Source organism: Callithrix jacchus, chromosome 21 (genome assembly GCF_049354715.1).
Source record: "Callithrix jacchus isolate 240 chromosome 21, calJac240_pri, whole genome shotgun sequence".
Taxonomy (NCBI): domain Eukaryota; kingdom Metazoa; phylum Chordata; class Mammalia; order Primates; family Cebidae; genus Callithrix; species Callithrix jacchus.
The window spans coordinates 7,233,223-7,256,392 of record NC_133522.1 but is presented as its reverse complement, the minus strand read 5'-3'; the positions used below and the strand labels follow the sequence as shown (position 1 = coordinate 7,256,392).

Here is a 23,170-nt window from a genome sequence, read left to right as displayed (position 1 = left end):
TGCTCAAACCAAAACCTTGTAACAGTCCCTGACTAATATCATGTCTTTCACTCTAATTCAAGCACCATTTTCTCTAACTTGGACTATTATAGTTGTCTCCTAACTGAGTTCCCTGCTTCTACCCTTCCCTCCCTTCAGTCTTCACACCAGCAGCCAAAGTAATCCTGTTCTGAGACAAGTCAGATATGTTATCCCTGTTTAAAACCTGCCAGTACCTTCAAAGCTCATTCATTTATTCAACAAATATTCACTGGATACCTGCCATGTGCTGGCCAATGTAACAGGCAATGAAAAACAAAACTCCTTGCTTCACAGAGCTCAGACTCTACTGGGGGACAACAAACATACAGTATGAGTGCTATAAAGAAAAATAAAGTGTGGAGGAAATGCGTAAGTAAGCATGATGTCAGTGGTGATTTTAAGCAAGATGATGAGGTGAGGCCTCTCTGATAAGGTGACTTTTGAGCAGGAACTTGAATAAAGTATAGGTAAGAGCCATTCAGATATCCAAGGGAAGAATATGCCAGGAGCAAGAGTAAATGCTTTGGGGCAAGACCATGTATGGCAAGTTGAAGGAACAAATGATAAGGGAACCACTGACTAGTCTGGAGAGATTGACAGAATAGTAAGGAAGTCAAAGATAAAAAATAAAAGCCCCTCCCAGCACTTTGGGAGGCCGAGGCGGGTGGATCATGAGGTCAACAGATCGAGACCATCTGGTCAACATGGTGAAACCCTGTCTCTACTAAAAATACAAAAAATTAGCTGGGCACGGTGGCGCGTGCCTGTAATCCCAGCTACTCAGGAGGCTGAGGCAAGAGAATTGCCTGAACCCAGGAGGTGGAGGTTGTGGTGAGCCGAGATCGCGCCATTGTACTCCAGCCTGGGTAACAAGAGCAAAACTCCGTCTCAATAAATAAATAAATAAAAGCCCCAAGTCCATATAATGCTTTAGAATATTCTAGACCTAGACTATCCAAGACAGTAGTTACTAGCCATGTGTGGTTATTAAAATTTAAATTCAAATAAAACTTGAAATTCAGATCCTACATTGCACTAAACACATTTTAAGAACCTTAAGAGCCACATGTGGCTGATGGTTATTGTACTGGACAGCAAAAAAGAACATTTTCATCATCTCGAAAAGCAACTTGACAGGTTTTAAATCAGTGGCTCTTAATTGTGGGTGATTTTGCCCTGCAGGGGACATGTAACAATGTCTGGAGGTAATTTTGGTTGCCACAGCGCGGGAAGGAGGTGCTACTGGCACCTAGTGGGTAGAGGATGGGGATGTGCTAAGCATCCTACAATGCACAGGACAATCTCCTCAACAAAAGATCATCCTGCTAAAAATGTCAATAGTTCTATGATGAAGAAACCCTGCTTTAGATGAGTCGTAACTGCAACTCCAACCACGTTGCTCATTGCCTCCTCCTTGCTCAAACTGCTCCAGTCTCCTGGACTCCTTCCTCAAAATCTCTACTGTTGCTTCTTCCTAACATGCTTTTCCTGCGGTTCATTCACTTTCTTTGATCTTCGACGTCACATAAAGAAGCTTTCCTGTCAACCTGCATAAAATACTAACATCCTCTACCATCCCCGTCTTCTGGATTTATTTTTCTCCATAGCACTCCTGGCCGAGCATATAGTTTCTTATATGTTTATTGTGTATTTCCTTCTACCAAAATGCAAGCATTTTTTGTCTCCGGAACAAAGAACAATAACTGGCAAGTAGGTGCTCAATAATAAACTTTTTAATGAACGAATGAAAGAAGTTAGGACATGCCCTCCATATGGTCCCACACCAACGTATTTTAGCACTCGTAATCTTCTTACTAATACCACTCCCAAAAGCTCTTTGAAAGGCCAGGGTCCTGTCTCAACCTTCAATACCTAACAATGTAGGCATTCATTAACAATTTAAACAATGAAGAATTGCTACACGTTGAGTAAATGGTACCCCAAATAACATCCACTGACAATTCGAACACATTTTGAATGCCTTGTTTTAAAGACTACATGTACACTATATGACTGATAATTAGCTATTATTTATTTTGGGGACAGGGTCTCTGGCACCCAGGTTGCGGTGCAGTGAGTGGCGCGATCTCGGCTCATTGTAACCTTTGCCTCCCGAGTTCAAGCGATTCTCCTGCCTCTCAGCCTCCGAGTAGCTGGGATTACAGGTGTCTTCCACTATGCCAGGCTAGTTTTTTGTATTTTTAGTGGAGTCGGGGTTTCTTCATATTGGCCAGGCTGGTCTCTAACTCCTGGCCTCTTGTGATCTCCCAGCCTCGGCCTCCCGAAGTGCTGGGATTACAGGCGTTAGCCACCGCGCCCGGCCAAGTCATGATATTTTAAACAAAGTTAAATTTGCTCAGCAGGATCTGCAGATGTGTACACTTCAGCTACTAATGGCAATGCCCTAATTAAATGTCAACGGAACAAAAATAGGACTTAAAAACAGAAAGAGAAAAAGGCAAGTGACAATGTACTTGGTCTGACTCCAGTTTGGCAGGGCATGACTATTTCGGAAATGTGTGTTGCTACAATGCCAATAGTGATAACAGCTCCTCCCAGCCCCATGCACTGCACCCTGCCCCCACAACAGCAAGAGGTAGGCGTCCCTACTAGATCCACTTCAGAACATCAAGGGGAAAAGGCTACGGAGCGTGCTGACGGTCACAGTAAACGGCGGGGTAAAAGCCTGGTCATCTGGCGACCAGAACCCCCAACCTTAAGTTGCGCACGACATCGCCTCTCCTAAGGCCGAGCAGGCAACAAGGGGAATGGAGGCAGGAGACGGTCCCGGCGTGTTTGAAAGTCCGCTGGAAGGCGGGCAGGCACAGTGGGTTACCTATTTTTAATTTTTCATACTATCCTGTTAAACAAAACAAAATTATTTTAATTTACGTAATTTAAGGAATCAAACTGCCGGCTCACCCAACTCAGAAGTGGCCGCAGAAGACATTCAAGCGCTCCCGGGGGCCCGGCCCGCGGGCGGGGAGGAGCCGACTCCATTGGCCGGCCCCGCGGCATCACGGGAGCTCGCCGGGCGCCGGGGTGGCGGGCCGCTTTCCACGCACCTGCACCTGCGCAGCGCTCCGGGACGCCGCTTTGGAGGAGGGACTTCTCTTCCGGGAGTCGGCTCCCTGGCGGAACGCCTCTGTTCTCCGTGTAAACCCGGCACTTCCCTTAACTGAGATAGTGGGACTTCGCTCCGTCCCCAGCCCGGAACCTCTAGTGGGAGCACTTCGATTCTCGATCGACCTCTTTGGCGACTACTTCCGCCCAGGGGCCTGGAATATTCAAGGCCCTCGGACCGGGAGCTACTAGGAAGGCACTTCCGGTGTCTGTTGCCTAGGCGCCGGCCCGCTGGGCGGCAGGGGCGACGTTGTTGCCGTCGTCCTGCTCCCCCGTCCCGGGGGTCGACATGTCGCGACTCAGCTCTCCAGAGATGGAGGGCTGCCGTAAACTACTTGGCCTACTGGACAACGACGAGATCATGGCCCTGTGCGACACCGTCACCAACCGCCTGGTGCAGCCTGAGAGCCGCCAAGGTAAGAGCAGGCCCTTCACGTAGGAGGCGGCCGCCTCTCCCCAGGCCTCACGCCGACCCCAGGTCGCTGGAGCGTGGGAGTGGAAGGGGTTCGAGGCCCAGCACCCACTTAGTCCCCGACCCCGCTAAGGCAGCATCCTCGGGAATCCTGGCCGCCGTCGCCGCAGATCCACAGCTCTGAAACCACGACGCAGACTTGGGCAGCGGGGTCAAGGGAGGGAGGTGGCGGCGGCGACCGTGGTTGGGCTTCCTGGTTTTATCCATTTCAGTAATATGGACACTGCTTGTTGATTCGAGGATTCACCTAAGTCAGTAGTAATTTTTAAAAACTTTCTGGGGAGCCAGAATGTTTTGCATTTTCAGTTTCGATCTGCTGAAGGGAGTCAGCTGCTTCCACCTTCAAGTTTGAGGGGGAAGGGGATGGCAAACATTTCCCATCAGCCTCTGGTAGAAAGCAACTTCTGGAATAAAAAGGCAGATACTAGGTACCTGGGATCCAGGTCTTCTGGAGCCGACATTTTCCTGAGCCGATTTTCGTACTAGGAATACATACAAGCGAGCTGAATACAGATTCCTGTGGGTTTTTAAGGGTACTAAGCCTGATCGTGACTAGTCCATGTAAAAATAGAAAGCGTTTGTTCATTCTGCGTATCGGGTAGCTAGGTTTATTTCAAATGTGCTGAATTTTACTTCAAAACGTGAAAAATTCCAGATCCCCATTTTAGTATATTATTATTTTTAAAAGATTCTACCCTTTTAAAACTGGATTTTTCTGCTTAAGTCGGATTTCATTTTTGGCATTGAAGAAAGCCATTTGTCACTTTGAACCGTGGACGCTAAAAGAGGCAATTCCAAAGAATTAAGACAGAAAATAGTTTTAGACTTATATGGTTCTTCAGCATTTATTTTACATGGCTTTCACCTTTTTACAATCATGGTGAGTTTGAATTTAAAATTATAATGGACAACATGCTGCGTTTAGTTGATAGTGGATCTAAAAGCAAATAAGAAAAAAAAATAAATGACTTGAAGCAACATTTCTTAGGGGGAAAAAAAACAGGCATATGAAAATATATTCAGCGTCTTTGGAAACTAATGAAATGAAAACCGGAAACAGAAGTTGTCTTTTCTATGTACCAGATTGGCCAAAAAAAAAAAAAAATCTATATAGACACACACACACACAAACTGTAACTTCAGGTGTTCATGATCGGGTGAAGCAGTTCGCTAGTGAAGGAGTGTAAGTTAAAACTACCACTTTGAAAAACAAATTTGCCATCTCCTAGAATGGCAGATTAGACACATACTTGAGACCTAGTCTTCTCAAACCTTTTGACTCTCTCAGGGATCTTGTTAAAATGCAGGTTTTGATTCATTAATTTTAGGGTAGGCCCAGAAATTCTGTTTCTAACAAGCTCCAGGATGATGCTCTGCTGCTTGCCCCTTTGTGCATTGGGAGATACCTAGGAGAATGTTCACAGTAACGGCATTTGTAATTGGACACACAGAACAGAAGTCTGTAAACAGAGTAGTTAGATGCCTTGTATACACTCATATAACTGACCACGATATAGCAGTGAAAACGAGTTAGCTATGTATTAGATTAATCCAGAAAATACTAATTGAAAAGCTGATTGCAGAAAGCTGTATACTGTATATGGATGGATTGAATTATAGCATAATTTTAACCATATCAAACCAAATATAGTTCAGGGATACATACTTATGCTGTACAACTGTAAAAAAAGGGAATCCTAGAGCAAAATTTAGGATAGTAGCTACTCTGAGGTGGATGAGAAGAAAGCAATAGCATTAGGGAGGGACAAATTGGGGACCTCAAAGAGTGGTAATTTCTTATGTCCTAAGCTAGGAGGTATGCATATGGGAGTTCGCTTTATTGCCATTCCGTGTAACTCGCACATGTCTGAATTATTCTTTGGTCTGTGTTTAATATAAATTTTTTAAAATACAAGTCAGCCGGGCATGTTGCTCATGCCTGTAATCCCAGCACTTTGGGAGGCCAAGGCGGGCAGATCATCTGAGACCAGGGATTCAAGACCAGCCTGGCTAGCATAGTGAAACCTCGTCTCTACTAAAAATACAAATATTAGCTGGATGTGGTGGTGCACACCTGTAACCCCAGCTATTTGGGAGGCTGAGGCAGGAGAATCACTTGAACCTGGGAGATGTAGATTGCAGTCAGCCAAGATCACGTCACTGTACTCTAGCTTGGGTGACAAGTGAGACTCCATCTCAGAAGAATAAAAATAAAAAAATAAAATATAAGTCCTGGTTCTGCCACTTTCTGGAAATATAATAATTGATACCTAATATGGCCTCAACTTTCATTATCAGTAGAGTGAGGAGATAGGACTAAAATTCCTTGACATCTAAAATTTTGTAATTTTCCCTATTTTTAGAGGTTCTTTGTGAATTTAGGACTGTTGGCCTTATTAGAAAAAATATTTTTTCTGGCTTGAATGTGTTCTTAAAATTCAGTCCTCTAAGAGAAAATGCTAGAATTCCACTGTCATTTATGGGAAGTGAAAAGAAGAGATTTTAGATAAGGGAAGTTTAAGGCATAAAGACATTAAAATTTAAAAACTGACAATAGACTTCCTATTTTTTAAAAATGAGGGCTATCATGCAGCAGCAATAATGCTGTGACAAGAGTTTGTAAATAATCTTTGATAGAGTTTCTACTGACCTGGCACAAATTTGTAAGTGCCTCATGATTTTTTATTAATCTTGAAATTTCTTTCTAGATGCTGTTCATGCAATATTAGTATACAGTCAAAGTGCAGAAGAACTTCTGAGGCGTAGAAAAGTCCACCGAGACATCATATTTAAGTACTTGGCAACGCAGGGGATTATTATACCTCCAGCTACTGAAAAACACAGTCTTATTCAGCATGCAAAAGATTACTGGCAAAAGCAATCACAACTGAAATTGAAGGAAATACCAGAGCCACTTACAAAGACAGAGGACATGCAATTCTTTCGACAGGTAAAATAGATCTTATGGTTATATTCTGAAACTCTGTTCTGTCTGAAACTTTGTAGATAAGCATAGATCTTGGGGAACGTGATTGATAATGTTTGTTGGGTTTTTAAAATTTTTATTTTTTAAGAGATTCTCACTCTGTTGCCCAGGCTGCAGTGCAATAGTGTAATCATAGCTCACTGCAGCCTTGAACTTCTGGGCTCAAGTGATTCTTCCACCTCTGCCTCCTGAGTAGCTAGGCCTACAGGCATATACCACCATGCCTGGCTAACTTTTAAAATTTTTTTGTAGGGATAGGTTCTCATATGTTACCTAGGCTGGTCTCAAACTCCTGCCCTCAAGTGATCCTCCCGCCTCAGCCTCCCAAAGTGCTGGAATTACAGGCATGAGCCACCATGCCCAGCCTGTTTTATTTATATTTTAAAATTTTAATTTTATTTCATATTCTAACCTGAAGGAAGATCAGTAGAGCAACTAAAGAAAGAAGTATTTCTGACATAGAGTGTTGCATATATAATCATCTACTGATGTGTGAGGGGAAAGTATTTTTCAATATCAATCAGTATCAAATGAGGACTAATCGATTTTTAAAGATTAAACTGCACAGTTAATTTAACTTTAGTCCTCTAGTTCTGTGTAATCTTTTTACTTTAGAAGAATTCTAATGCAGATTCTTTTAAGACTTTTTGGTATTGCAAAAATGTCATGAAAGGAACCTAATTTTTTTTTTTTTTTTTTACTTTTTAAAAATTTAAAATTTTACTTTTACTTTAAAACAAAAAATTAAGTTCCGGGGATATGTGTGCAAGTTTGTTGGATAGGGAAACGTGTGCCATGGTGGTCTGCTGCGCCTGCCAACCCGTCACCTAGGTGTTAAGCCCATCATGTGTCAGCTGTTTTTTTTGATGTGCTCCCTGTGCATAGAAATCTTTTTGATGCTGGATTTATTTTTAACTGGAAAAAGTCCTGTTGTAGACATTTTCTCCAGTGGCCATTGGCTGCTTCTGTCCCTTGTATCTCCTGTACATTTTAGGTATTGCACAAACGTCTTAAGTGTTGCTTGAGCTGATCTCTAGGTAATTTGCAGATTTTTAAACTACATACCACATTATTTGAATTAATGAGGTTTCACGGTGAGGAAGCTTTGCCTTCACATTAGGAAAGGGTCTTCTAAGAGCTTTATATACTGATAAGAGCATTGATTTTGAAATCATACAGTTATGACTTCAAATTAGGGTCTGCAATATACTAGGCAAATAATGACCTTTCTGAACCTTTTTTTTTTAATCTGTAAAATGATCATAACAATAATGTCTGTGTCCTAGGGCTTATTGTGAAGATAGGAAGAAATGGCTCTTAAGTGCCACGCACAGTGCCCACTATATTAAATAGCAGATGCTTAGTAAACCTAAGACCTCTTACCATTTAATAGTACTGTGCTCTGGAGCACATGGATGAACGAATGAGATCTAGTGAATCAGATTTATTTTTACAGTAACTTTTTTGTTTTGTTTGTTGTTTTTGTTTTTTGAGACAGAGTCTGCCCTGTCACCCAGGCTGGAGTACAGTGGCACAATGTCGGCCCGCTGCAGCCTCTGCCTTCTGGGTTCAAGTGATTCTCCTACCTCAGCCTCCCAAGTAGCTGGAATCACAGGCATGCACCACTATACTCAGCTAATTTTTGTATTTTTAGTAGAGACGGAGTTTCACCATGTTGGCCAGGGTGGTCTTGAACTCACGACCTCAAGTGATCTGCCTGCCTCAGCCTCCCAAAGTGCTGGGATTACAGGCATGAACCATCACGCCTGGCTTACAGTAACATTTTTTTTTTTTAAAAAGAGAATAAAATTAATCCCAATTATAGAAAATAACGCATTTCAGTTGCCATTAGAGTATCTGTTTAAAGACAATGAAAATGCTTACTTATATCAACTTTATTAATTTATATGCAAAAGGCATCTGTTTAAAGTGAACGTTTTGAAGGTTTTGACAGAGATAGACACCTGTGAAAACACTGCCACAATCTGAGGAAACACTTACATAAATCATTATTATTGACTATTCATACTGATTTATTTTTTTTGAGACGGAGTTTCGCTCTTGTTACCCAGGCTGGAGTGCAATGGCGCGAACTCGGCTCACCGCAACCTCCGCCTCCTGGATCCTGCCTCAGCCTCCTGAGTAGCTGGGATTACAGGCATGCGCCACTGTGCCCTGCTAATTTTTTGTATCTTTAGTAGAGACGGGGTTTCACCATTTTGACCAGGATGGTCTCGGTCTCTTGACCTCGTGATCCACCCGCCTCGGCCTCCCAAAGCATACTGATTTTTTAAGAGGCCTTGCTAAACCCTACTCTCATGGCTGAATTTTCAGCAGTTTAAGCTGGAAGTTTCTAAAATGGTTCTTCTCTTTTTGAAAAAAGATTTTTATTATGCCTGATAGGTTCAGCAAGGTCACATATAGTTCACTTCTCTCTGCTGTAATCAGTATATTCAAACTTAACTCTGAAATAGACTAAATAGTAAAATAGATATGAAAGTTCAAACTTAGTGTTATTTTGTATTTATTTTATTTGTTTCAATCAGCAGGTGAAAGAAGATAAAAAAGCTGAAAACGTTGATTTTCATCGCCTAGGAGAAGAATTCTGTCATTGGTTCTTTGGACTTCTTAATTCTCAGAATCCTTTTCTGGGACCACCTCAAGATGAATGGGGACCACAGCACTTCTGGCATGATGTAAAGCTTAGGTTTTATTACAACACATCAGAACAAAATGTGATGGACTACCATGGAGCAGAAATTGTGAGCCTTCGTTTGCTGTCACTAGTAAAAGAAGAATTTCTTTTTCTCAGCCCCAACCTAGATTCACGTGGACTGAAGTGTGCATCTTCTCCTCATGGGCTGGTTATGGTTGGAGTTGCTGGGACTGTCCATCGAGGGAACACTTGTTTGGGCATTTTTGAACAAATTTTTGGACTCATCCGCTGCCCTTTTGTGGAGAATACTTGGAAAATCAAATTTATCAACCTGCGAATTGTGGGAGAGAGTTCCCTTGTTCCTGGAACATTACCAAAACCAGCTGTTACATTTGAACAAAGTGATCTAGAGTCCTTTTATAATGTAATCACTTTATGTGGTACCAACGAAGTACGACACAACGTAAAGCAGGCATTGGAGAGTGGAACTGACCAAGCCTGATGTACTGGAAATGAGGCATTGCTGAACGAAAGAGAACTGCGTTTATCTGACTCTCGAGCATGAAGGACTGTCAGCCGAAAAGAAATCTTCTGTACAGACACTCTTCCAAGTACTGCATCAGTAATGTCGAAAGGATTTCAGATGTGAGAAGTGACATATTTTAGTTGAAATACCTTTCTGGACTACAGACTTACATGTTATGTGAATACATACCTATTTCTGCCCAAATGCAACAAATGTTCTGAAAGCTTAATGCAAATAAATCCCACTTTAGATGTTATAGCTAACTGTGTGCCTTAGAAACCAGGTAATATTTTCCTTTTACTTAGTGAATATTCTGTTAATATCTGCACTTTTCATGTGGGAAAGGATTAATAATGTTCTAGGCTTCTCCTTTTTAAGTTTCTTACTGACTCTGGGTAACTATTTTACAAATGCATCTCACCATAGTATGTTTTAAAACTATTAAATACTTTAGAGATGTTTAATGTAAACTCAGAGTTCTCATTTTAGAAAATTTAGATGACTTTTTTTTTGGCAAAAAAGTCCAGTAATTTAACAGGTAAAGAAAACTTACTACCTCTTTAAATATTTCAGAAACGTTTTTCAGAGTTATCAGCTGTAGTCCAAGCTAAATATCTTTTGTAATCTGCAGTATTTTCCAAACTGTTTTGGGTAATGATAAATGCTCAAAACAGACTTTATTCTTACCTAGGCTTAAACCAACACTTTCATAGAGAGTTTACGGTACTACAGTATAAAGGAAATGCACTGTTGAGATTTTAAAGGCATGCATTTATAATATGGGTATACACATATACATAAGTACACATACACTCCCACATTGTAACTCAGAATCCTGACTTTTTTGCCTTTGTGTTACTAGGTTTGCGTTGCGTGGTTGAGTTGCCAAATTGTTGACATGCTGGAAGTTTAAATTGTTCGTCACCTAACAGTTTGCTGATCTTGATTTACTTAGTTTATCTAATTTATAGAAGTACCGTCTGGGAAAAAAACTGAATTGGAAAATGCGGTGATGTATTGTACATGTTACTTTTTTTTTTTTTTTTTGGCTCATAGTCTTGCAGGGAGACTCATAAGAATTTTGGAAATAGGAGGCTAAAAACTCATCTTTTTTATTTTTTTAATGCTTGCCTCTTATGAGGACTATGAGTTGATATGTCCTAAAATAGGAACTTAATAAAGGAGGGAAATCCCTTTTGTCTGCTATAAGAATAGTGTATTGTTCAGATTTCATTTACAGTTATGTTGCTCTTAAAGTTTTAGGCATTTAACCAGAACAGAGAAAATTTTATAACTGCTAGTTACACTATCATTGTAATGTAATTAAGTATAAAGAAAATAGCAGTGTGCAAAATAATTTCCTCTCATACTTTTATAAAGGTACACAATCAGGTCACAAGTCCATCTTTATTCATCCTGTACCTCAGCTTGAGTTTTGAAAGCCGAGTTACCTTTTTTCCTTAGTTTGAAATGTCATTATAAAGTGTAATAGATAAACATCCTAAGTAAAGAATAAAATTAAAAACCATTTCTATTACTACAGATACTTAAAAAGGGCAATGATTTCCTCTAGGTATCTTTAGTATTGTACTTTTGAGTTTGTGTAAAGCCCAAATAAGGCTGCAATTTCTGCACATAGTTTTGAATCAAACTTAAACATTTCAATTTTTTTTGACAGTCTAAGATTTTTGAGGATTGATGCTGTTTTATTTCATGTGAATCTCTAGATCTGGGCGCACTGTACAGCCTAATGTTGGAGTGAGTGCATTAATGAATGAGCAAAAAGCAGCTTACATACTGTGTACAGAAGATTTCTCTGCTTCTAGGGTTTATCTTTGGTTCTTCTCATCAGTGTTGGTTTTTCAGTTGCATGGTTTGTTTGAATTTCATACTTGAATGCTCAGAAACTTTTAGGCCCCCAGAATGACTCAGATTTGGGAGGAGAAATATACTGACCTTGAAAGCCTAGAGGTCAGTAAGAGAGCCTGAGATTCCTGAGGCTGCCTGGAAAACACTGTAGGGGAAGTGTGTGAAGAAACAGTATTTGGAGAAGAAAGACCTAGAGGAATTGAAATCTATTAGTGAAGCTTGAAGCTTGATCAGGCTTTTGTGAGAATAGTCAAAAGCACAGTGCCAGGATTGAACTCTAATCTTGCCCATTAGTCTGTTTATGCTAGGGAATGGCAGATAAATAACCCAGCTTTAGTTCTCTGTTCTGATATACCCAACTGTGTTTGGAAGTCTGAAGTCGGTCATAGAGGAGAATACAGTACTCTGCACATCATTCAGCATAGCTGGGTAGTCAGACTGCAGAGACCATCTGGACCTTTACTTGCTATAGGCTAATTTGCCATAGCCTAAAAGCTGGGCATACATGGTATGTATCCCTTTTTGTTAAAATAAAAAAAAAATCTTAATAGTTACGTTAGGATACTTTGTTAGAATCTAGAACCTGAAATAACATACTTCATGTGTCTTCTGTTGTTTTGTTTTGTTTTGTTTTTTTGAGACGGAGTTTCGCTCTTGTTACCCAGGCTGGAGTGCAATGGCGCGATCTCGGCTCACCACAACCTCTGCCTCCTGGGTTCAGGCAATTCTCCTGCCTCAGCCTCCTGAGTAGCTGAGATTACAGGCACGTGCCACTGTGCCCAGCTAATTTTTTGTAATTTTAGTAGAGACGGGGTTTCACCATGTTGACCAGGATGGTCTCGATCTGTTGACCTCGTGATCCACCCGCCTCGGCCTCCCAAAGTGCTGGGATTACAGGCTTGAGCCACTGCGCCCGGCCCACTTCATGTGTCTTCTTACCAAAAATACCAATACTAAGGGGAAAAGTCATATTTAATTTATTAAATCAACTTGCAAATGGCAAACAAGATAGCAGATCAGGAAATGTTCCTAGGTTTTCAGAAAGGTAGCATTTTTATACTAAAAGAAGTTTAGTTATCTAGTAACAATAAGAAATTGTAATAGAGTCAGAAAAAATTTCAAGAACAGTGGCTTTAAAAAAGTCAAAAACATTGTGTTTTAACAAAATAGGTCATATGGCTAAGTAGATCCTAAAAATGAATGCAGATCACACTGTCATGTTTTCCTTAGGATATCTCTGTTTTCAGACTTAGCCGACCTCTTCTTCACTGCTTCATGTGGGTTGTGGAAGGTGGTCATGTAAGTTGAGTGCTACGTTCTTAGAAAAAAGTTTGCATATGTTTTTAGAGATTTTGCGTATTTCATTGAGTCGATGGGTGTCCCTAAAACATCTGTGTGTCTTGTAGCTATCCTTATTCTCCGTGTTGGAAAAATCCTGCCATAATAATTATGTTTCTCCCAGACTACTATACTGTATTAAAAGTAAAAATATTTATAAAAGATTTAGTGACATTGCTAAGTCCCAAGTTACAGACTAAAGCTTTTTTTTATGAATGAAAGGATAATTTCTAGGAAATGTTAGTTTATGATAGTTGTAACTTGTGAATTTTGGTTTTCAAATGATGTCAGATAAGGAGACAAAATCAACCAAAATACTGTCAAGTGGAACATAAAAATATTAATTCAGAATTCATTTTATTTTGACAAGGTAAATTTAATGAAGAATAATTAATATGCTTTGGAGAAAGTGATAAAAATGTGAAAAGAAAAAATAAACATAATGATTCTCCAGACCTTTACAAAAACATTTCCTAAGACATTATTTAGAAATAATTGTGTATTGCTAATTCTGATGAAGGATTTAGAAAATATGAACATTTCTTCTTCCGGGCCTATCTCATCTTATACCTGTCCTTCCTGCCTCTCCCATCATCCCCCAAAATCTTCATAACCTTCGTTACTTACACAGTTTCGATGCAGTTAGCACGGTGGCCATGCTAGGAAACAACACCTTCTGGATTGTGGTTCTCTTCACATTTATTTGGCATATATTTATTGAGCATCTGTTTGTAAGTCACTGACTCAACCGCCAGACAAAATAATACATCAGTAGATTATTTCCATAAACTTACAATGGATTCAGATCTCAGTCTCTGGATTTAGGTTTTCTTAAGGTGGAAACTTCTTTAGACCCTATGTGGAAAGATTTAGATTCTTTTATATGATCTGGAAAAATGTTTTAATTGGAATTTTAAGTAGCTATATGGCTCTAGCTAAGCCCTACATAATTTATCAATACAAAATACAGGCTATTTTGACAGGCCATTTTATGTAGAGTTGGAAAGAAGGGTTTCCAGACCGTTCGTGCTAAGTGCTTTTAGCTGTATTTTTCTAGTCTGAGCCTTCCCGTAGTCTTCCAGTAAGATGTAAATATGGAAGTCAATGTAATATTGACTGTGATACATAAAACCAGAAACTCCAGAACCAATGGTGTTAGTCTTGAAATCACTGGCCTAGAATTTGGTAGCTTCTCACTTCTAGTCCCAGTACTGCTAAATCATCCTTTTTCTTTTAAGTGAGTGATTTGGTGAGGCTCTTGATTAGTAATTTTCATCTTCAGTTTGTGGATTTCCTGAGTCTCAAGTATGCAGTTAGTTATACTTGAATTAATTTAAGGATTGAAGGAAAAATCACCCACTGCCAACTGTTACTTGTCTGATTGTGTTTTACGAACAAAAAATAACAGGAAAGCCTTTTCCTTAAAACATTGAGTTGATAAGTTTGCATCTTTACTAGTCATTAGTATTACACTTAATCCTCAGATTGTCACATGTAAGTTACTTTTGCCTCCCTAAATTGTAAATTCTTAGAACTGGTGATTCTTACTTATTTTGCAGTCTTCTTTTTCCCAGTGCCTTGCACAGGGTAAATAAAATTTGGGGTGCTTATTACATGCCAGTTACTATTCCATGTACATTGCATGTATTGACTCACTCAATCCTGTGGACAGTGACATGAGATGGATGCCGTTATCCCTCCTTTAACTCAAAACAGGGTTGAGTAACTTCCTTAGCTGTCAAAGTGTGTGATAAATACTGACTACACTATATTTCCTCATATATAATAGGGTTTTGAGAAATACTTTTTGACCAATTATCTTCAGTATGAAGGTTTCCATTTCCTGGCATTTATTTCTAAAACAGATTGTTTTAATGTATATTGCTTATCTAAATACAGAGTAGGAGTATTCATACTGTATTCTACTTGTAATTATATCTCTAGTTCCTGATTTACTGATTTAAAACATCTTGGAGAAAAAGTACAGAATATTCATGGAAAACTATTTCATTAAGATAATTGGGTAACGTGTAACAGTTTATATCAAATATCTTGAACTCACCACAATCTCTAGTCTTTTTCCCTTCCTGTTTATGACACCATTGTGATTCAGTGTCAGAGACAGTCTTTGTTTCATATGTTCAATTTCTTGCCACATCCAGATGTAGCATATCTGTCGTGTTTTCTGTCTCAGCTGCTGCTGCTGTTAGGTGCTCTTTCCCTAACCTTTCACCAATTTTAATCTTATTTCTCTGCTTTAATATTTTTACCTATTTGTGACATTAAACTTTTCTTAAAGTACACCTTTCATGTGCAGAACGTTCAGTGGTTTTGCAATACCTCCAGAGTAAAATCCATGATAAACAAAAATCCATAATCTGCTTTTCATCACCGCCTAGTGTGACTCCGCTCTCTCTCACACGTGTTTTGGTATAGTCAGCATCTACTAAGTAGGCTTTCTCTTTATCCTCTACTTAGCCCTCTGCTGTTATGCCCACGTATCCAAAATTATAGAACTTTTTATTTTATTACAGGCAGTTTGATGATATATTGTAGAAAGAAAAGAACTATTATTCAAACAGTTTAATAATGAAATTTCTTCAAAAATCAAGCGTTCTTCTTCTTCAGGAGTTTTGCATACATGTCTAGAATCATCTATCCCAAACTCTTTTCATGGCTGCTTCATTTTCACCTTTGAGGCTGCTTCCTTTTTATCTTGGACTAATGTTTTCTTTTCTCTAAATTCTCAGTATTTATCAGAGCACCTTGTTTCTTTCAGTCTAGCACTTTTGATATTATTTATTATGTACTAATTTATTATGTATTTCCCCCAGTAAATTTTAAGCTGAGAACAGGGACTGTAACTGTTTTAACACGTTTTATTTGTATTGCTTTGCACAGAGACTAGATATTAAATATTTATTAAAGACAGAAATAAGGAAGTGATGCTACTTTGTATTCAAAGCTTTACATATTCCTAGACCTTAGCTTATCTGTTAAAAATAAAACCTAATGGCCGGGCACGGTGGCTCACATCTGTAATCCCAGCACTTTGGGAGGCCAAGGCAGGCGGATCACCTGAGATCAGGAGTTCAAGACCAGCCTGGCCAACATGGTGGAACCCCATCTCTACTAAAAATATCAAAACTTAGCCAAGTGTAGTGGCAGGTGCCTGTAATCCCAGCTATTCAGGAGGCTGAGAGGAGAATTACTTGAACCGGGAGGCAGAGGTTGTAGTGAGCTGAGATCACGCCATTGCACTCCAGCCTGGGCAACGAGCAAAACTCCGTCTCAAAAAAAAAAAAAAAAAAAAAACACACACAAGACCTAGCATATTACATATATTAGATGCTCAGTAAATATGTGTAATGAATAAAGCCAAAGTTCATCTTCTGGAATGATAACATATGAGCTCTAATACACTCTGGTACATGGAATTATCTAGTTCTTATACAAGTTTTAAAATTTTTTAGGGACAGAGTTTCATTCTTGTTGCCCAGGCTGGAGTGCAATGATGTGACTTCGACTCACTGCAACCTCCGCCCCCTGCGTTCAAAAGATTCTCCTGCCTCAGCCTCCTGAGTAGCTGGGATTACAGGCGCCTGCCACCACACCCAGCTCATTTTTTGTAGTTTGAGTAGAGACGGGGTTTCACCATGTTGGCCAGGCTGGTCTCGAGCTCCTGACCTCAGGTGATCCACCGGCCTGAGCCTCCCAAAGTGCTGGGATTACAGGTGTGAGCCACCGTGCCTGGCCTAGTTCTTTAAAAGATGAAGAAGCTGAAGTGTTCCCCTGACCCCCATATCACGAAGAAAGCTTAGTAACATGCTGAAGATCACATCGTTTTGTTGTGGGTATCTGGCCTGTTTTTGTTTTTAACATCAAAGCCCATGTGTACTTTGTTTACAGTCTGACTACTGCTATTACCTTAATTTGAAAGAATTTAAACTTGAATCCTCAATTTCTTCACATGTAAAAATGAACCATCTAGATTAGAAGGTTTTTAAGGTCTCCTGTGATTTTATAGTTAAGTAGTGTTGTGGTTGTATGTCTTTTCAGCAATTCAAGAATATTGCTTTTAAAGGAATTTGTAGTTCATTGTTGGGAAAATATTCTATTATTTTGCTTCCTCATAAGGGATGCTCATTTTTTCAAAGAAATGCACATACATTTTTAGGTATCTGTGTGGGTATGTGTTTCGGTCTACAAATTATAAAATGATGCAATTATTCTGTCATAACTAGAGCATAAAAGGGAAAAACGAGTGAATTCTTTAAATCATTTTTCTATGTTCTAATCACTAGAAGTCCTGAAATTGTTTTCTTTTTTTTTTAATTGCATTTTAGGTTTTGGGGTACATGTGAAGAACATGCAAGATTGTTGCATAGGTACACACATGGCAGTGTGATTTGCTGCCTTCCTCCCCTTCACCTATATCTGGCATTTCTCCCCATGCTATCCCTCCCCAACTCCCCACCCCTGTCCCTCCCCTGTCTCCCCCCAATTGTTTTAAACTGTTCTGCAGAACTTGTCTTGTTGCTTATGTTCAAAATATATTTCCATGTTTTAGTCAAGAAAAGTACAAAGTAGTTTGACACAAAGTAAAATTAAAGATTACTAGTAATCCCTCGAAGAGACTGAGTAATAGAGGTTGGCGATATTTAAGAGTGGCCTTAGAGACAAACGGCAGATTCGGGTTGGGCGGCTTCTGTAGGAAGCATAGTTCTGGATGATCCTGCTCATAAAGTCATTGAAAGTTATTTCAGGAAGTTTAATGCAAACGTTTGATTAGCAAAGACAACAGGTGTTGCTATTTTAACTGCAGTGACTGTATTAGTTCAGATTTATGAAAGAAAGAGCCTGTAATACAGAAATAAGGTAACAGTAGAAAATTTAAGCATGTCAGGCCAGTCACAGTCACTCACGCCTGTAATCCCAGCACTTTGGGAGGCCAAGGTGGGTGGATCACCTGAGTTCAGGAATTCAAGACCAGCCTGGCCAAAATGATGTGACCCCGTCTCTACTAAAAATACAAAGCTTAGCTGGGCATGATGGCAGGTGCCTGTTATCCCAACTACTTGGGAGGCTGAGGCAGGAGAATCGCTTGAACTGCGGAGGCAGAGGTTGCAGTGCGCTGAGATTGTGCCACTGTACTCCAGGCTAGGGGACAGAGCAAGACAGTCTTAAAAAAAAAAAGAAAGAAAATTTGCGCATGTCAAGAACTTTAATGCTGAAATTGTCGGAGCAACCACACTATTACTGGACATTATTAGACTCCTAAGAATTAAGAGAAATTGCAGAATGTAAGCCAGAATTCTCATTTAGGAAGACCATTCTGCTAGACCACAAGTTTAGGACTGAGCAAAAGAGTTGATTTTTAAAACTGCATTGGTGTTCTCTCTTAAATGAGTTTCAGTGTGGTGGCCGTTTATTGAACACTTAGTTTGTGTTGGGCGTTTTAGTAGGAGGAACTGGTAGGTAAAGTAGCTTGTTCTATTCAGTGTATCATTGACACTTCGTTTAACTTGTATAAGTACTTTTTACTGTTTAATAAAGAGTTTATTTTATCAGAAAATACTTCTCTGATGTCTCATTGATGCCCTTCTTACTATTTTAACCATTATCATCTTTGGCATTTACCTGAATTGCAGGTAAGACCCCAAGCTTTGGGCTAGAGAGGAATGCTGCTTAAAAAAATGATGACCCTTGGTAGTCTGTTAAGCAGATTCGCAGCTTCAAAGAGAAAAAAGTGCAGCTTTTTTTCACGTACTTCACATATATTTTGCAAATCTGATGCACGTCATTCATATTTTGCACGTTAAATGTTAAGGTTTGAACAGTGCTGGTTTATCGCAGGTGCGTATTTGCACGATGAAGACTTGGTCAGTTGTAATCTCAGCCAACGTGAGGTTAACAGGCTGTTCACCTTACTAATGTTCTTTCGTATTAATTTTAATGCTTGTTAAATTTGCATTTTATAGTTAGTACTCATTTTGCCAATTCACAAAATTGGCTTATTGAAAAATGATGCAAATAGTAACGAATACCATTTGTGAAAATGCTGTAACGGAAGTAGCTTCAGTGTGAATGCAGAATTAGCAGACGTGTGTGCTTCAGAAGAGCTTCCGTGTGTATGATGTTTTCAGACATTAGCTGATACAGACAAGGAGGGAGAATGACTATGCAAAAACGTGTGCTTAGTCTACACACTTCTAGAAGACTATGGTGTCCACACAAACAATAGGTGATCAAGCCCTGATAAGAACTCTGACCACCGAAGGCTGGGATGATCATTTCACATTGTGACTGGAAGGAGATAATGGCATCTGTGACTCCATGAGAGAGGGACTGGAAGCTGCACATTGGACCCCCGCTACACTCTGCCTATATGCCTGTGATGCTTAATTTCAGGAGTCAACTTAACTGGATTCAGGGATACCCGGATAGCTGGTGAAGCATTATTCCTGGGTGTGTTTGTAAGGGTGTTTCTAGAAGAGATTGACATTTGAATCCGTGGACTGAGCATGGAAGATCTACGCTGATCCAGTGTGGGCAAACACCATCCAATTGGCTGAGGGCCTGGATAGATCTAAAAGGCAGAGGAAAGGCAATTTGCTCACTTTCTCTCATCTGGAGTTGAGACATCTGGCTCCTCCTGCTCTTGGACATCAGAACTCCAAGTTCTCCAGTCTTTGGGCATCAGGATGTGCACTAGTGCCCCTTGGTTCTCAGGCCTTTTGGATTTGAATCAAGTTATGCTGTGAACTTCCCTCGTTCTCCAGCTTGGGACTTGTCAACCTCCATCATCATGTGAGCTAATTCCTCTAAAAAATCCTCTCTTGTATTTATCATTTATCTATCCTGTTGGTACTGTTTCTCTGAAAAATCCTAATACCAGGAGTGAGTCTAGAGGAACAGAATTGTAAGGATGAACGTCCTAAATTGGTTTTGGGGCTTCTGGAAATGGCTCGCTAGTGTGATTGTACTTGAAATTGCTAAGGACTCTGTTTCCAGTAGTACAGAGAGCATTGTTGTTCATGGGATGAACTGTTACACAGATATGTAAAATATCTGCATTACATACTCCTATCAACCACTTATAAGAGGCAGGAAATCAATAAGTCTGTGTATAGTACTTTTGAATGTTTATGAAAAAGTGAACGTCTTAGTCTGTATTGTGTTGCTATAAAGGCTGGGTAATTTATACAGATAAAGAGATTTATTTGGCTCACAGTTCTGGATAGCTGGAAAGTTCAACTCTGGGCATCTGCATTTAAGGGCCTCAGGTTGCTTCCACTTAAGGCAGAGGGTGAAGAGGCACCAGCATGTGTACCTCACATGACAAAAGAGTAAGGGAGTGCAGGGCTCTTTTTAACCACAGCTATTTCTTGGGAACCAGTAGGGTGAGAACTCACCCTTTTCCACCCACAGGAAGGACATTATTCATGAGGATTCCAAAGCCAGGACGCAAACACCTCCCATTGGGATCCACTTCCAACATTGGGGGTCAAACTTCAACATGAGGTTCGGAGGAGACAAATATTTACCATGGTGCTAAGGAATGCAGTGGTATTTCTTGGTTGTTCCTAATGTAACTGCACAAAGTAACCAAAGGAAAGAATGAGTTACGGGATTCAAATTCCCAGTTCAAGCAATGAATACATGACTTCTGAGCTTCTAGATGTTCCCTGTAGGAAAATTTCCTCTCCTGGAGGCATGGGGCTGAAATTGCTAAAAATCAAGCCCAAGTCCTCATCATGCAATTGGCTGAATTAAATGGAAGTTGAATCCCCAGCCTCATAAGGTGTTTGCTGTTGAAGTGAGGGCATTTACTGGGAAAGAATGGGGTCCTGTAAGTTGACAGGGAGACACGTGGGAAGGAGATCCTGATGAAGCTGGGGACATTGAGCTCTGAAATTTTGATGAGTCATTTTTGCAAGCAGAAATGCCTTTCCCACCCCTAGCAGCAGTGACATTCTTACCCACAGTGGTGCTGGTCTTTCTACTTTTAACCCTGCATTGTCTAGGGAAAAGATAATGGCCCCCCCTGAGGCATTTGCCAAGAAAGACAATGCTGATTCTCTCATACCCACTTTTATCACCTTTTTTGTTTTTAGGCTTATAACTAGACTCAAATCCCAGTAGCCTCCTAACGGTGAGGTACAAAGTCTGACCCATGAGGAAGTATAGTATACTCCAAAAGGACTATTTGAATTTTCTAGTTTGCACAAGCAGAAATCCAGGCAACGTGTGTGGGAATGAATGTTAAGAGTATGGGATAATGGTGGAAGGAACATAAAATTTGATCAGGCCAAATTCATTAACATGGGCCCACTAAGTAGTAATTCTGAATTTAATGTTGCAGCTTAGAGAGTTAGAAAGCATGCAAACTGGTTGGTTGGTTGGTTGGTTGGCTGAAACATTAATCAAAAGGTAGCTCACCATGAGCAGTTGAATATGCCTGATCTCCCTTGGCTTGACGTGGACGTAGGAATTGAGAGTCTTAGGGAGATTGGAATGCCAGAGTGGATTGGTCACCTGCCACCTACTTACCCACACGAGGAGGGTCCAGAAGACACACCTTTTATCAATACTTTGAGAAATAGATTTGTGAGGGCAGGGCCAGTATCCTTGAAGACCTTTGTGATTGTTCTTCTCCGCAGGCCATTCTTACAATGGGAGTCACAGCCACTAGATTGGAAACCCTAAATGCAGTGCGAGTAATTGGATCCAGGAGGCAAAGGCCAAAGCCCGACTCTCCACTGTCAAGAACGAGGTGGGCGTGGTACCGCTACAGACAGCAGCGTCAAGGCAGCAGTCAGGATAACCTGACTCCTGCACGCTATGAAATCGCTTGTTTGATCAGGATGTTCCTAGGAGGGAAATAGATAAGAAGCCTACTAACTTCTTATTCAGCTGCATGAGGAGAAAAACTGTGGGTCCTGTAAACAAACAAACATTCAACCTGAATCATAAAAACAGCGTCATAACTCCTCAGTCAGGTCCCAGCCTTGAGCAGATTCACAGACGCAGAACTCCTTGAATCATGGGAAGCCAGGTCCCATGGAGGAAGGACCCTAGTATACTACCAAAAAAGTCACAGTTTCAATCCTTCTTCCGTCCTTCCCCAAAGAGATCTGTGGTCATTTATCAAGGTAATTGTGTCTTGGTAAAAGGGAAATAATCAGAGCTTTCAGAAAACCAGAAAGCTTGCTTTTCTCTATGTCCCAAGTTAAGACTCTCTGAAACTTGTAAGACCCCAAAGCAATGTTTTCATTTTGCGTAAGACTTACGTGATATTAAAATAATCAACTGTCTTCAGTAGCTGTTATCCAAAAAGTATGTAAATAAAGAACAAAGTTGGAGGCAAGAGTTACTATCAAGCTGCAGTAATCCGACGGTGGTGCCAGTAAGGATCCACAGATGAATGGAATGGAATAAAGAACCTAACTTTGGGAGGCCGAGGCGGGTGGATCACGAGGTCAGGAGATCGAGACCATCCTGGCCAACATGGTGAAACCCCGTCTCTACTAAATACAAAAATAATTAGCCGGGCATGGTGGCACATGCCTGTAATCCCAGCTACTTGGGAGGCTGAGACAGGAGAATCGTTCGAACCCAGGAGGCGGAGGTTGCGGTGAGCCGAGATCGCGCCATTGCACTCCAGCCTGGGCAACAAGAGTGAAACTCCGTCTCAAAAAAAAAAAAAAAAGAACCTAGCAGTAAACTTGCACATACATACACATTTGCTTTTTAACAAAGCAAGCCAAAGAGGAAAGACAAGTCCCTTGGAACACTAAATATCCATATTTAAAATAAGAATTAAAAAAAAACCTTGACTCACACCTCATACTATACAGAAAAATCAATTTTGGATCATAGACCTAAACATTAAAATGAAAACCATAAAGCATTTAAACGGCAATCAAATATTTTTATGACTTGGGGATAAGCAAAGGTTCTATCAGGTAGAGAAAGTAAAATCATTTAAGAAAAAATTAGTAAATTATATTTCATCCAAATTAAAAGCTTCTGGCAATGAAAAGGCACATTAAGAATTAAATAGATAAGCTAAGACTGGAGGAGATATTCACAAAGCATACATCTGACAAGGGACTGGTACACAGAATACACAGGATACTCCTACGACTCAGCAATAGGAAGTCAAATAACCTAATG

General features: G+C 40.2%; 1 protein-coding gene across 2 annotated transcripts; it reads left to right on the top strand.

Annotated features, from left to right (window-relative positions):
- The first annotated feature begins 3,355 nt into the window (after positions 1–3,355).
- Positions 3,356–15,926, top strand: C21H3orf38 (chromosome 21 C3orf38 homolog). 2 transcript variants are annotated; one of them, XM_003735367.6, is made up of 3 exons: positions 3,356–3,560; positions 6,325–6,566; positions 9,149–15,926. In XM_003735367.6, exons 1-3 carry the CDS (start codon positions 3,434–3,436, stop codon positions 9,758–9,760), a joined length of 981 nt encoding a protein of 326 aa, XP_003735415.1. In that variant the 5' UTR covers positions 3,356–3,433; the 3' UTR covers positions 9,761–15,926. The 2 variants fall into 2 exon arrangements, with proteins under 2 accessions (XP_003735415.1, XP_008984700.1); XM_008986452.5 differs by having other exon boundaries at positions 9,152–13,458.
- Positions 15,927–23,170: the final 7,244 nt, after the last annotated feature.

Excerpts from the sequence above, each read along its gene's own strand:
- C21H3orf38 (XM_003735367.6), top strand. The coding sequence starts at position 3,434 with ATGTCGCGACTCAGCTCTCCAGAGATGGAGGGCTGCCGTAAACTACTT. Across the intron at positions 3,561-6,324 it reads GCAGCCTGAGAGCCGCCAAG|ATGCTGTTCATGCAATATTA; the intron begins GTAAGAGCAGGC and ends ATTTCTTTCTAG. Across the intron at positions 6,567-9,148 it reads ACATGCAATTCTTTCGACAG|CAGGTGAAAGAAGATAAAAA; the intron begins GTAAAATAGATC and ends TGTTTCAATCAG.